The 15326-nt window shown below is 39.5% G+C and overlaps 1 protein-coding gene across 4 annotated transcripts in view; it reads right to left on the bottom strand.

Annotated features, from left to right (window-relative positions):
- Positions 1-2841: 2841 nt before the first annotated feature.
- pax2b (paired box 2b) overlaps positions 2842-15326 on the bottom strand; it is a gene marked incomplete at both ends in the record, with an annotated part of 29877 nt that continues 17392 nt past the window's right edge. For 2 of the 4 annotated variants that reach the window (XM_083933454.1, XM_083933456.1), the window contains 4 exons: positions 2842-2963; positions 4075-4161; positions 6446-6547; positions 14845-14959. In XM_083933454.1, the coding sequence (XP_083789580.1) occupies positions 2842-2963; positions 4075-4161; positions 6446-6547; positions 14845-14959 (426 nt within the window). Of the gene's footprint in view, positions 2983-4074; positions 4162-6445; positions 6548-14844; positions 14960-15326 lie in introns of all 4 variants that reach the window. The other 2 variants (XM_083933455.1, XM_083933457.1) reach the window with 1 other exon arrangement.

The following is a 15326-nucleotide window of genomic DNA, read 5'->3' as shown; positions in this document are numbered from 1 at the left end:
AAACACTTTTCAGATTGCAATGCAGTTGGAAGCAATAATCAAGACATTTTAAGAGTTTTTCAACAATTATAACTTCTGCAGAATAGACACAGGATGTGTCATTAGTGAGACCATTCTGGTTCTAAGGTTATTTTTTGGGATCACATCTCTCGCCCCAAAAATGCAAATTATTTTGAGGCATTTGTAAAACAGCCAAAGCTCCAGATTTGAAAGATTGGGTAAAATGCACTGGTAGAGATGGACTTCTTCCTGTGACCTTTTTATATAAAGACCACTATGAAGATCTTCTGTGACGGTGACATGTTTTCTTTTCATTTTGTTTTGTTTAACTTTTAATTCCTACATCATATCTTGTAAAAGTGTCTTTACCGCCATGTACCAACCCCTTTTCTCACAAAAAACAGTAAAAACTCAAACTTCTCCTATCAAGCATCTGTACATATTAATTATTTTTATGATGCTTTTTGTGTAAGTTGCATTTTGATATTGTAGTTTGTCATTGTGAATCCAATGTTAGCTACTTTATACACTGTGGAACACTTTAATAACAATGTATCATATTATAAGTAACTTAAATCGTCAGATAAATATAGTAGAATAAAACGTACTTTGTTTTCCCTTTAGAAATTGTACTTGGGTACAGTACATACATAAATGTACTAAAAAAACTTTTTATTCATTATTATTGTATTATTATTTATTGTTTTTATTTAATTTATTAAGGGATTTTTATACTTGGGCTTTAAATTAAGTGTTACCTAACTAACTTAATATCAATGTATTGGCAGATCAATCAGAATAAGCTGATAAACATTTTTGCATTCTCAATCTGTTGATTACTTTGCAACTAAGTAGTAAATCCATAAGAATATAAAACGTCATGATGGTGAAAAACATTGTCACAGTGTCCAGGCTGATTCCTTCAAGTTGCTTTGTTATCCGACCAACAGTCCAAAACCCAAACATATTCAATTTACAATGATAGAAAACTGAGAAAAGCAGCGAATCCTCACATTTGAGAAGCTGAAACCAGTTTGTGTTCCTCAATAAATAACTTGAATGATTAATGAATCATCGTGTAATCGTGTCAGCTCTACTCCAGACAGTCAGAAACACCATGCAGCCCCTTTTGCGTAAAAGATTTCAGACACTTTTATTATTGTACAAGTGAGACCAGCATAATGAAAGTGATAATACCCATGAACATGAAAGACATTTTTTCTTACTGTATTTACAGAGAAGTGTCTTCACATCACACACAAAAAATCCTTCTACAAAATGAACAATTTGTAAATAACATAACAATTAAATTAACTCCACCTACCTTTAGGTTTACAGCTGAATATGCATATGATGACCATCTCTGCACTGCATAGAATTTATACATATACTTTTCCTCGTGAACAGTGTGGGTTTTTCCTAATAACAATAATAATAATACTGCTCTCATGATGCATATAGGCGGCCTGTAAATAAACATGAACGAGAACTAAGTCTTTGGCAAATGCAAATACATTCACTTGACAGATGAAGAAACCATCATTCCAGCTTGATTTGAAAAGAAATAACTTGGCCTGAAACACGTGTGAGAGCTGAAGTTAGGAGGGAACATGTTTAAGGCATTTAGCTGAAATCATCGCCCTGCTTTTTGACGTTATTGGAGGATCGGAGTGAATCTGGATGCTTGTGGCATCAAACTAGACAAATGATACTGGTTTGAATTGGGATGGCTGTTATATCCGTATTCTGTGGTTGAATGCCAAAGACTTAATCAAATAAAAATGTAAGCAGTGAGAACATAGTGCACGTCAAGGCAGTGACATGATGGGCCTTGAATTACGGGAAAACTGTGGAGCTGTAAGTGCCTTTTCAGACCGAGACTTGTTAGACTTACAGTCAGTTTCATCAAATAAAGCAAATATGCATCATCATTTTTCTGCATAATAACGCTCCAGTGTTGCAAACTTCCAACATAGTGCAAAATTAACAAAAAACACCAAAAGGTTTTTCCTGTTGACCTCTTGTATCCTGACAAATAAGCAATAGTAAAACACTAGCCAAGCAGTCTGCAGTTTAGTCGTTACGAATTATAAAAATGAAATAAAAAAATCATTTTAAGAATATATTTACTAGTTTCTTGAAATCTTGCAAATAGCGGGCCATGGGGATATATTGTCATGGCTCCCTCTATTTTCAATCGGATGTTTCTTTATTTATTTCATTTTCATTTTTACATCTTGATTGTGTATCACAGAGAATATGTCCTAATCTTCTCATGGCATCAAAAGCGATCGATTTACTCATGCTGGATGTTTGGTCGGCGACTGTTCAGATGGATAAAAACAACGTTAGCCTGCTGCAGCCTGTATGTGCTGCTGCTAATCTCCTCGGATCTCACTGCGCTGCCATCTGAATCGGAGTAGGAGACGAATGGAAACAGGAGAAAAAAAAAAGGCTGCTGCTACATTTTAAGCTCCGGACAGCGTCCCTGCTGAGAGCCGTCAAGTAAAGGAATGTACAGTATTGATCCGTGATGGGAGGAAACTGTGAAACTGCCACAGGGGGGGAAATAAATCTGATCATTTTGTTTTTAGTCTTTTTCTTTTTTTCCATTTTTTACTGCAATTAGCCACACTCTTCATCATGTGTAGTGACTTTCGGTGTCTGTGATGATCTTCTTGTAACTTCTTTTTTTTTTTTTTTTGGCTTTGAGTGTCCAAAAAAGCTGTGAGGAGAGAGGAGTCGTCTGGAAATCCCCCCCCAAAAAAACGTTAAGTGTCTCATTGTGTGAGCCGGGAACATTTTATGCGCAGTTGCTCAGTGTCCAGTGGACCATGCCGCTCACACCGGGGCAATATGGAGGCTAAGGCCATGGTCCTGCAGGTTGATTTGGTTTCCATGGTAACTAGTGACGGTCATAGGCAGTGGCAGCAGTGGGTGGGGCGGAGCCTCTGGATGCGGCACTATAATAATAAGGGGAACCTGAAAGTTAACAGAAGAACGAACCATTTGTAACAACAACAAAATACCATTTACCAAATATTTGATCATTAGCAGTGGTGTAATGAAATAATGTATAAAACAACACATACACTGCCGTATTACACATTATTCCATTCTGAAAAAGTATTTTGCTTGAAATGTTAATGGTTAATTGAGTGTTCGCTAAGCCCCACCCCCTAAGTTACTGGATGAGCACACGGTGGAGTTTACAGTGATGATGGAGGCACGTTATCACTTGAATTTTTTATATTTTTGAGACCAAGGGTCCTTGATTGCAGACAGAGACAGACACAAGCAGGTGTTTTATTTCTGGCCTGCATGGGACAGTAAACATATCTTTTTAGGAGCTCTAGCTGGCCTTAGTTGTCATGAACAGGGACATTAGCTATAGAGACTACAACTGTTTGTTGTACCAGGCTGTAATCATGTTAGTTTCTGCTGTAAAGTTCGACATTATAACATGAGGGTCTATGGGAAAGGACTCGCTGTTGGAGCCGGCCTCAAGTGGCCCTTTGAAAGAACTGCAGCTTTTGGCACTTCCACATTGGCTTCCTTTTTCAGCCCCGGCTGATGCCGCTTGGGACTAAATGACCCTCTGTCTCGGATAACAAACAGAGGGCGGGACCGAGCCGCTAACGTTAGCCTCCACCCTAATAGCATCCAGAACCAGATTTCAGACAGTGGGTCTACTAATCATGACAGGGATTTTTTATGTAACCTTTGCCTTACATAATACTGTAGTTTGTTATAATGTAGGCCTAATACTGGCTTTATAAGTTGCGTCTTTAAATAGTAAGCTAGTTAGCAAGGTATGCTAAGGATTGCGGCTCAGTATAGAGCAGATAGACAAACTGTTTGATCAATTTCCTTAAACTTTTCTTCTTGTTATTTTGGTTTTGGAAAGCCTAGCCTCCAAACTCCTAAAAGGCAGACTATCGCTCTTATAACAGCCCTTTGAAATCCAAAGCTGCTGTGCCTAGTTACGGTTGCTAAGGCTAAAATTGGACAATCGCTCTTTGGGGAGGGGTTTAGCGAACAGTCAATTAATCCAGTTTCTCACTCTCCACTCACTTAGTAATGCTGGGTTGCTGAATCGCCAGGCGTCATTGTAGGTTGTGTACTGCGGGTGACTGTAGGGGTTCCCCGAAAACTCGCTCCCTGCAAAACAAAACAACAAATCAATTAGCATTTCAATGCATCAAGCCATTACCCTGTTCACATGCAGTCATTTCTCGTCATTCAAAACAGGATGCAATTTGAGGGGGAAAATGATAGTCATCGATGTGCGACCAGTCAGGCAAGTAATTTATTTCTTTTTCATTTCACTTAAGTTATGCAACACTGAACAATACAGGATGTGACACTGAAGGCGGCTTTCCCTGTCCCATTTATGGATATCTACCCATTCTTCTTCCTCCACTATATTCCAAACCGGTCTAATAAATACAGAGTGGTAATAAACAGTTTCATGCATACATTTTTGATATGCTGCAATAAATCCTGCAGCCTTTCTTGGAGGATTTTTTAACATCTCCAATCTGAACCCCCTCCGGTCTGAGCTCCGATGTTTGGTGCGACAGAATTTCATTGCAGTGGAACTAACTTGGAGCATGTCAGTGAGCACTGCTGTTAGTTCAACACGGTTCTTTCTTTTACGAGACTATAAAGGCTAGATTTTATATGAAGCTGGTGAGAAATGGCTTTGCTTTAACAGTGTTTTGCGCCTGTCACTAAATCTTAGTGGTTGTGTATAGGACGAAAGGGTTGTAACACAAAACCACAAGCCATGGGATTAAGGCCCTCATCTTTTGCTTTGTGCCACATAAGAACAAATGAAAAGTAAAAGTATGTTTGACTTGACACTTTTCCACTGACATGATTTAACAGTTGTATTAGTCAAAATCCAAAAGTAAATCCCGACTGCACTGCCATAGGGTGCGACCACATCTCCTCCTGTTTTTACTGGTAGTTGTTCAATAGACTCAACAGTTTGCACACTATGTAAAAAAAAAAAAAAATCTGTGTTTTCAGCTTTTCATAACTGATGCAGACAGAAAAACCAAAAAGACGAGCCAAAGAATTATTTAGATTAATTAGACTGAAATGCTAAATGGATTATATTAAAGGAATACGCCACCTTCAAAATGATCAATTGTATTCACTCAGTTACTCACCCTATGTTACCTTGAATTCTTGAAAAACGGAGAATGAATTGAAGTAATAGGGGGCTGTGTCAAAGTACTTAAATTATTTGTTCATCATTCACTGTGGAGGCATGCGATTCTTCAAGAATTCAAGGTAAAACAGGGTGAGTAATTGATATATAAATAATCAGTTGAATATAAAATGTCTGGAAACATCTGCATCAAATTCCACTTATTTTCAAAGCATGGTCAAATGCAGATTTTTGATTGAAGTCGTTATAGCAAAAATGGTTGAAATGCTGTCTCACAATTTGAAAGGGTCAGCTCACCCACATTTGAACAACTTTTTTTATGCTTTGAACCCCACAATCATTCCATTCATCTTAAGTGTATTAAAGTAGCAGGAAAAAAATATATTTTACAAGATGGACAAATAAAACCTGCATCTTTGTATTTTTTTTAACTGCCCTCATGTTCAAGTTTCAATGATATAAAATATATATATAAAAAAAAAAAAATCACCTGCTAACTAACCAACAAAAACAAATTAACACAGTTAATATAATCCTCTTGGCTGTGTTGATAACCAAACGCGTCATCGCAGCTCTCCATAAAGGAGAAAAGCAGCCAGTGCCTGTGATGGGTTGTGTGATTGGTAAATGATATGCAAACACAGGACACACTCCACTGGTTTACCCCATCCATGTGGTTTAATCACATCAAAGCAAAATGCCGGCTGTGGTTTGGTGAAAATGTGTGTGGTGATGCTGGAGCTAAAGCAGCGTATATAAGCCCAGCACCAGAACTGCATCCCTGGCAGTGAAACACAAGCCTGACCTCCTCAGAGAGACAGCGATTTGAATATTTACTGGGCTCCCATGCCTCTGCCTTTTGACCCTCAACTGTTTGCTGTGAACCTGAACTGCAGGTTAAGTAGAGGAGGGGAAAGGGACATGCTCTGGACCACAGAGACTGAGGAGGGCTGGTAGTCCTGTTTATCGACGGTCGGTGCGGACGGCCACGCGGTTAGATAATGAACCAATAAGGCAGAGAGGAAAGCAGGGAAGGAAGGGATAAGGACTGTCCTCTCCCCTGTCTCTGATCACTTATTCAGCCTGTCTAATCCAATCATACACGCAGAGCTAATATAAGAATGTGTGTGCCTCTCGCTCTGCAGGTCAATATTTATCGCTTCTCTGCATAATTTGGTGCTAAAGTCTCTTCACTCTGCTTCCATAGCTGGTACACCTGTTCATTTTCAGGGCAATATGAAGCTGTGACGTCGCCTTCTCACTCACCAGGAACCATTCCAGCGAGCGTGGAAGTCGGGTAGCTGCCCTGCCCTGTGGGGGGAACGTGAGGGGGGTATCCAGGTAAAGTTGTGTTGGACATATCCCGACCTGGAGAGACAAAATGAAACAAAATACAAAAAGCCCTTCATCAGTGCTTTCCAGTTTTAATCTGTGACTGTGAATATTCTAGTGGAAGAAACAATGTTATCCTTAAGTAAAGGAAGCAATACAGCATTAATTAAAATTAAAGGTCCCATATTATGCTATTTTTTTGGGTCCATGCCGGTATTTTTGGTTTGTAATGGAACACATGATATGCTTTATTATTTTAAAAAAAAATCACACCTCCACCTGCTTTATAATAATAAAAAAAGACATGTAAATCTTACTTTTTACAATATGGGACCTTTTAATATACAGTACTTGAGTAAATATGCTTAGTTACTCTCTGCCTCTGCTTTAAGTGTTCAATTTCAAACTGCAAACCAACTAATGCAATTGTATAAGACAGCCATTTCACAACGTTACTCATCACCATCACCACCACCACAAGTCAGTCAGCACAACAACTTGATTCTCACTGTAGTTTTGAGAACGTTTCGAAGAACGTAGAGTCGTTAAAACTCGTTACTAAACACCAGAAAGTATCAGTCCGCCTCTGACAGTTGAACTAAAAACAATATAACAGCTGCTGCTTTGAGCCAACTGAATACTGGTCACATAAATATGTCTCCTCATTACACAGTTCAAACTTGTCTAAATATGGCAGCCTCCCTCTCTCTTCCTCTGTGTCCTTCAAAGTCCGAGCACACTGGCCCCTCTGCAGAGCGCCACCCGTCCGGCTGAAGATATTCAGCTCTGTAATTGAGAGTGACGGTTGGGTTGTCCTCGCTGGCCACAGGGTCTTTTGGACAAAACAGCACGTAACCTCAATCCGCACAGGGGCCGGGGTAGGAGAGGCCCCTGTTTTTATTGTCAGCTGTGAGGGCCACTTGGACTCAAAGGGAAAATCATCTCCCAATGGAGCTTTAATGAGGGACTAGTGGACGATATGCACAAGAAAACTGTTGTCCATGCTTTCACAAACAAACTCCTGACTACCTACAGGAAAACTTTTATCATGATGGTCCAAAATGATTGTTGTAATAATAATAAATAATGTTCTTTATGGAACAGTGTATCACTAAGTTTATTCACAGCTTGGGGGAGACGAGAGTACGTTTTACATCCTTTAATATAAAAAAGGTTAAGTAGTTTTTCTGTTTTTCATCACACTACAAGATCAGGACGTTCAGTGTGATAGCTACTTTATTTAAGATAGTATGGGGAAATCCTACCTGTTTATTCATCTTAACTTTACATAGTGTGTATTGTTTTGTACGTGACCGTTGACTTCTTGGCCTAGTTTCTCCTGCAAAAATATTTTTTAATTCCAAATCAGATTTAACTTGGATAAAATTAAGACAGCATTTACACATTTGGTAGAGAACGCCCAAAGGTATGTTCGGTACACTGCAACCCCCCCCCCCCCCCCCCCCCCCCGAATGGTGTGTTTATGCAAAGATATGGGATATGCAAAGAAAAATACATAATAGAACAAAAGAATCTGCAAAATAATCCAAAAATATATGGCATGCCTCATACTGAGAATATAACTATTGCAACCCTTTAACCACCCAAGTACAAAACACAGTTATCCATATGAATATTGAAAACTGACTGCCAATTAACTTGGCTAATGAGAGAATAAACCACAGGCAAATCTAGATTGACTCAAAAATCCAATTCATACAATATCCGGTGTAACTTATTTGTTTAATTGAGGGTGAGCGAATGAGCCCTCTGGATATTGTAGTACCTGCTATTACAGGATACATACTGACTGCAATGGGGGGCCGCGGGCGTCCCATGAGTGAAATGGCTGGTGAATCTAGTGCAGTGGGGGCGGATGAGGCGTGGAAGCCTTGTATGGCTATCCCACTAATCTTACACAATAAAATCATCCACAAACATGTAAAAATACTCAACTAGAGCAACAGGAGGGAGAAAGCAATGTAGTGTATTTAAGTACAGTACTAGTTAGTGTGAAATATTGCACTTTTTACTCCCCTAAATGAATTTAACAGCTACAGTTACTAGTTACTTTGCAGATTAAGAGTGCAAAAACACAACACACTGCATGATCTATTAATAGAATAAAGAATTTCTATATCTGAAAGTACTAAATGGAGTTTAAAGCGTTAGAAATTAGCTCTACCCAGTCTTGCTACTTCATTAAAATGCTATTTACATTTAAAAGCATGTCATGAAAAATCAATAATTGATTAGGATTTATATTATAATAATACTAAACTTTATATGTATTATAGCGTCTTTAAAAACTAAAGTTTACAAAGTGCTTTGACTGACAAAGCACATACAAATCTATGCACCTATTGTTATAGTGAAAATAGACATAAAATACATTGTATATAATAATAGTTAATAAAAGTTCTGCATAATGGGAGACTTGATGCTGAAGTGCTGAAGTGCTCATGAGACTTCTGCAGATCTACTTATAGACAACCTTTAATGCAGGACTTGTAATGATGTGTTTTTCATTGCTACTTCTACTTAAGTAAATGATCTGAATACTAAAATAGTTTTAATAAAAGCGCCATACTGTCGTCGGAGTTATTGGCTGTCTGTGGAGCACCTCCAGGTTTGTCCGTCTTTTGCTCAGCCAAAGAGAGATTTGTTCAGTCACTATATTACACAATATTACCTAAAATTCATATGGGAAATCTATTCTCACTTAAAACACATGCCAAAAAAAGAAAAAGAACTTCTCCATTTGTGATCATGAGTTGTACGATAAAGAAACCATTCAGTCTGACTGCTCTCTATTATTTGCAAATCTCAGCACTGATCGCTGTATTGTATGACGCCTGCTGAAATGTGACTTTTGGTTAAAGCGCCGAGACTGGAGGGCTGTAGAGTTAAAGAGCTTTACAGAGAAGAGTGAGGTCATGCCGGACCTTTCATTTATAATACGAATTAGTTAGCTACAAGCCAGTGCACATAAGTCAAAGGGAGCCGTGGGAGTACTGTAGGTGGGGGGTCCAGCAAGGGTGAGGTCATTGTGTGTGTGTGTGTGTGTGTGTGTGTGTGTGCGTGTGTGTAGACCTTGCTAACTATTGTCTAACTGTCTCAGCAAACACAGACCCAATCTTTTCTTCATTCTTATTGCAGTGGCTACAGCAGGCGTACAGCTTTAATAAAAGCAAATACTCTTATCTCTTCATTACCTTGCTTTAAAAAGATGAAATACATAATGAGCACCTAAAGCCTGCATTTACTCTTGGGAAACATTGAGTTTAATCTCTTCAAAATATGGCCAAACTGCAATGCTAGAAATGCAGTTTTGACCTAGAAAGTTGCTTTAATTGTAACTCACCAATCGGGTCTTTTCCGCTACTTTTCCCTCTTTAGAAACCAATTTTGAGGTTGTATTAACGCATCACTTTTTAACTGTAAGTGGTGACTCTCAAACGCCAAATTCCATTAATCCATCAATCTAGATTGTTTAAGTGATACTCAACAAGACTGCACGGTGTACCGCAGACGATTTTTTTATTCACAATGAAAAGAAATTGATTTTTTTCATGGTGCCAGAATGCATAAAAAAACCCACATAGAGCTTGTGTATCAGAGGATCCCACTGACCCCTCAGAATAGGTCTGGACTAAGTCCTGCATGTCCTCAGATCCTAGAACATCCCTGCCTACACCCAACCTCAGTAATTTAAAAATAAAGAATTAAAAAAAAAGATTAGTTATGGGCCTTTTTAATGTTTATTAATTTATCTGATAAAGATTACTGTTTGTGTATTAACTGCCCCCTGGGCAAAGCTAGTTAGACCTCTCTGGTTTGGACAATTTTATAACATCAGCGAATGCCTAAGTAACTGTAATTAATATGGGTCGGTCACTTCTACCTCATACCTGATCAATATTAGCCGTGATACCGATCCAGTGTACTGGATCAGGGCATCAATACTTTCAACTTAACCCTCATTGGAGACTTCAGTCTTCATTCTAACCTCAAGTAGCAACAATAAAAGGTTTAGGTGTTTGTTGATTTTGCTTTATTTTTGGTTGTTGATGAGAGAAAATTGCAGGTCTTTTGGTAAAAGCGTTATTTTAATGTGCTAATATAGGAAATCAAAAGATTGGAGATGCAGATTCTTACCCAGTAAGAAATCAGTTAATTTCAGCCTATAGCCATCAACTTCAGTCTTTTCTCATCACATGATGACTCTTATAATAATAATAATAATAATTGCAGCCTCTGTTGAATCTTTTTTTGTGTATTCTGGGCTAGCATTGGCAGTGACTGCCAGCAGCTCTGTGACTGTTGCTTTATGTCCCCTTTAAAGCCTCTTTCTGAGAGGCGCCAGTTGAGAGGACTCTCTGTACAGCAATGATAGCCTCATTAGGCTTCCTAGCCTTTGTTGTTTTTACAACAGAGATGTGTGTCCAGATTCTCATTAAAAGATGGGCTTCTTTATATTGTTGTTTCCTCTGACAGTCCCCTTAGATTGAACGCCAGCAAATCAAGCTATTTACTGTATTTTTCCTCTGCCCTCTTTTTCCGTCCCTGCGAAAATCAATTCAAAGATTTTTTGATTTGCTGTTACGAAAGCCTGTTGATTTCTGTCTTAATTTCAGAGGTGGCTTGTAATCTGCGCTGCTGAGCTGGGAATCCCGTACACCTCAGCCTGCTTTTAGTTTGCCTTGAAATATCTGAATTTTCATCACTTTATTTAGTGGTACTGTAACTTACTGCTGCTACACTTTACTGTGCTTTACTGTAACTTAGTTCTGTAGGAAATGCTGCTACATTTTTAACACTGTTATCCCTTATCGGTCCTTACCACTTATTTAGTTTGTACTTATTTTATTTCAATATGCTGCTAAACTGAACAGTGCGTATTGTTGTATATTGTATAAACCTACGCTTAACCACAATGTATGTTGCACTCTGTCACACTTAGTTATTGTTTGATTTATTTTTCGTTAGTTTTATTTTCATTTGATTTATGTTTTTATGCTTATTGTTACTATGATCCTTTCCCATCTTTGTATTGAAACTGTTGCACAATAATTTCCCTCAGGATAAACAAAGCTTTTTGAATCTTGAATCTTTAGGAACAAATTTGTTTAAGTGCTTTTGCAGGTTTGGCAAACTGAGAACACACGATGCCACAGTGACAGTACCACTGGTAGTTTTCTGGACTTTAACTACATAGAGTGACTGAAAAAAACATCAACACTTGATTATACTGCGAGAAGATTCATGAGTATTATCTCAACCCCAACTTGACGAGAAACTATTATGCACGTTTTTTTGCATTAGCATCAACTCAGTCGATACAGAAAGGCAAGATGACCTTGTCTTTATTTGGCACAGGAACAAAGTCATTTGTGAACGACTCTTGTGCTTGAGTAAGAGTATTAAATTTAGCATGACAGGGACACCTTCATGTTTGCTACAACAACAACCGAAAATCTTTGACCTCCGTTTTTCTAGGCTATATGCAGAATGGGGCAATTTATCACAAGCCAAAAAATCTCAGCACCCTAATTAATTACAACTAAGTAAAGAATGTTTGGAGAGCCAAATTGCTTTAATTCCCCAAACACCGACTGAAAGTCATTCATTATCAAATGTGTGCTCAAAGGTTAGTTTGCTTTTGTGAAGATGAAATAAGCATTAATTTCGGAGCCTGGGCCTACGTATCCCCCAGTGGGGAGACAGGCGAGCGGTTTGTCATGAGGCCACACATCACTTACGGCAGGTTCGCTGTCTGATCTTTGTTCGCTGCTCACTAGACAACAGCAGGTCCTGATACTTTCGGTGTAGTTCACCCTGAGAGCACTCACTCAACCTAATTGAATAAGTGTGGATAGTTGTGTTTGCTGGATGAAGTTTTGTTTAGAGAATTGACAGGAGTGTACAAGAACAGCTGCTTGAGGAGGAGAAGTGTCATTGACACGGGGGCTTTAAGTCTTTGGAGGCCTCCATTAACAGGCCCAGCAGGGAATATGTTTAAAGAGTCTTCAGTACGCAGTCCCTGAGTGGAGGTGTGTAAAACTCCCACTGAGAGCTCAAGGGAATCAACGCTCGAAGATGGCTCTTCAGCCTGAAGCACCATCAAGAAAACAGGTGGGCCCTGACTAAATTCAGGAAATACAGAAACTCTCTATAGAAATAGTGGACAATTGGCCCTATCAAGGCCATCTTTCCATTTATTTCTCAAAATACACAAAAAAAAGTTCCGAGCTCCTCCTTCTGCTATTCATAAATTCACCCACGGCTCACACTATTTGAATTTTAAGCAGTTTGAATGAACAAGAATAAGAAGCACTTGAGATGAAATCCATCTCTCGAAGGGAATTCATCAAAGAAATGACTTCCCATATCAACAATAGAAATTACCTCACAATATGCAATTGTCCTATCCACATATTCATGGAACCCTTTGGTGTTTTTATGGGGTAAGAGGGACTATTTAGCAGGTAATACAGCATTAATGTGGAGGAGAGGGAGAGAGAAAAAAGCAGTTTTAATGGAAGTGGCTCCTCGCCTCTGAATTTCGATGATGTGCACAATGCCCTTAAATCCCTTTCTTATTTGAGCCTGCTTTGCAGGTGCTTTTGAGCCTTAATAGGATAAGCAGAGGACACAAAAGATTTCTATCTCTCAAGTCTTTCAGTTCACTGAGAATCCCGATCTCTGGCAATGAGCACTTCATGAATCATTCATTTTTAATAGATTATGCAAATTCCAGGACATAAAATCAACAAGATCAATAACTGCAGGCGTTTTAATTGGTGTTGGAAAACATTTTAAGGATGAACATAATCTCCAGTTCTTTCCCCCGTAAAGACACAATTAATTTGAAATTGGATCTCGGCCTAAATACTGCAGATAATTTACTACTTTTTGCATGGCTTAAAATTCCTCTGGTAGGCTTATCGCTGGCAAGTAAACTGTAATACTCAGCCATTAGAGAGACCACACACCTGAATATCACCTAATATCCACACAGGCAGCCACTGAGGGTAAACCAAGCAGAAGAGCCACTAACCAAATACTAATTACCAAGTGGAAGTGATGTTTGCTCCATTAGTTTGACCTCTGTATGCTTTACTTCTCTGCCACCAGAAAAGGGCATGGAATAAACTTATTTATCAACACAAAAGCAACTCATGTGCTTTTCTTAGACAGGCACACATAGACACACTGGTATGCATACAATCCAATCTTTCTTCCTCTACATGTGTCTTTGCACCTGTAAAGCAGTAAGGAGACCCTCTCTCCAGAGACCATCTAAAATATCCCAGGTGCAAACAAAGCCTACCGCACAACCAGACCTGCTTTCTACGGGGCCATCAGTGCACAAAGGACAAACACACACCTTTCTTCTCAGGGGGCCAGCCTTACAGGGAAAATCTACCTCCCACATATTAATGAGAAAAGGGCCCTTTTCTCATAAGACTGCTTGGCTATCATTTGAGAAAGGGGGGCTGCAGCAATTTTCAATCACCCTGTCCTCCCCCACGCAGAACTCGTTGCCTTTGATGGCTGCTGCATAATTATATGAATTTTAATAAAAGCTCTGTGTATTAATCTCAGGCCCCCGACAGTCATCGTAAACTTTCAGTAAACTTAACCTTCTTCTTGGTAATAACACGGCAACAACGAAACAATATTTCAATTAGCCAGGCAGTCATTAACTGTGACAAGGAGAGGAGACAACGAGGGGGGAGAGAAAGAGAGAGAGAGATAGGAGGGTGAAATAAATGATCATGGTGTTAGAGTTAGGCGGCAGAAATGCCAGAGCGTATTTACTGAGGCACATTACTCGTGCTTTGAGACACACAAACTGTCTCTCGGTGAACAAATCACAGGAGCAACACAGCAGCAGCAGCAGCCAACAAGCAGTCAGTCCTGCATGGTGGCCTTTTTTGCGAGACCTTGCTCTGATACACAGTCATAGTTCTGATGTACTGACACCCAAAGGTCCTTGTCCAGCGGTGACTGAACAGCTTACCCCCCTCTTGCCCCACCCCATAATCTCTCTTATCACCCTGCTTGCTCAGCAAAGAACCAGACGGAGAACAGCTGCAAAGCTTTTATCGCATCATTGTACCACCTTTTCAGCTCAGAGTGAAATGATATTAAAAAAGTCTTCACACTTAACTTTTTGGGTTTGCTTTTATTTTCACACATTTCATTGTTTTTGTCAATTGCACAAGCATTCTTAGTTGTTTTTCTTGTTCTTTTACATTGTTCAAACCCCCTCAGCTGAAGCTGTGGCTCGGCAGCATAAAGGCGTACTGTATGGCACTTGATCTTACCTACAGGGTAGCTTTGCGACACGCTGGGGCCCAGGTCTGGGTTGACGCTAGAGGATAAACTGGGCTTGACTTCGTCCAGGCTGGAATTCAGGGCAGGGAGCGAGTACTCATTAGCCTGGGAAAAGGACAGTTGAATCATTACACAACCAAACAATACCAAGATGGAAATCCTCCCTTCTCCTCCTCCATTAAGCGCTCCACACAGGCCAGTGTGAGTATACATTTGTATGAGAGCATTGTGTGTGTGTGTGTGTGTGTGTGTGTGTGTGTGTGTGTGTGTGTGTGTGTGTGTGTGTGTGTGTGCGTGTGTGTGTATGTGTGTTTGTGTGTGTGTGTGTGCGCGTGCATGTGTGTTCAAGCTGCAGGGTGGCAGTTCAAGCATATCATGAATGTATTTTGGTATTGTCTGAGAGGAAGTGGGATTTTGAGATGAGTGAAAAGCCAAGGCGTCAGCTGGCCCTTTGTGCTTGACTGCAGTCCTA

The sequence above is a fragment of the Echiichthys vipera genome (genome assembly GCF_963691815.1).
Source record: "Echiichthys vipera genome assembly, chromosome: 18".
Taxonomy (NCBI): Eukaryota; Metazoa; Chordata; class Actinopteri; order Perciformes; family Trachinidae; genus Echiichthys; species Echiichthys vipera.
The sequence above is the reverse complement of the archived record's forward strand: the minus strand, read 5'-3'. Positions and strand labels throughout refer to the sequence as shown.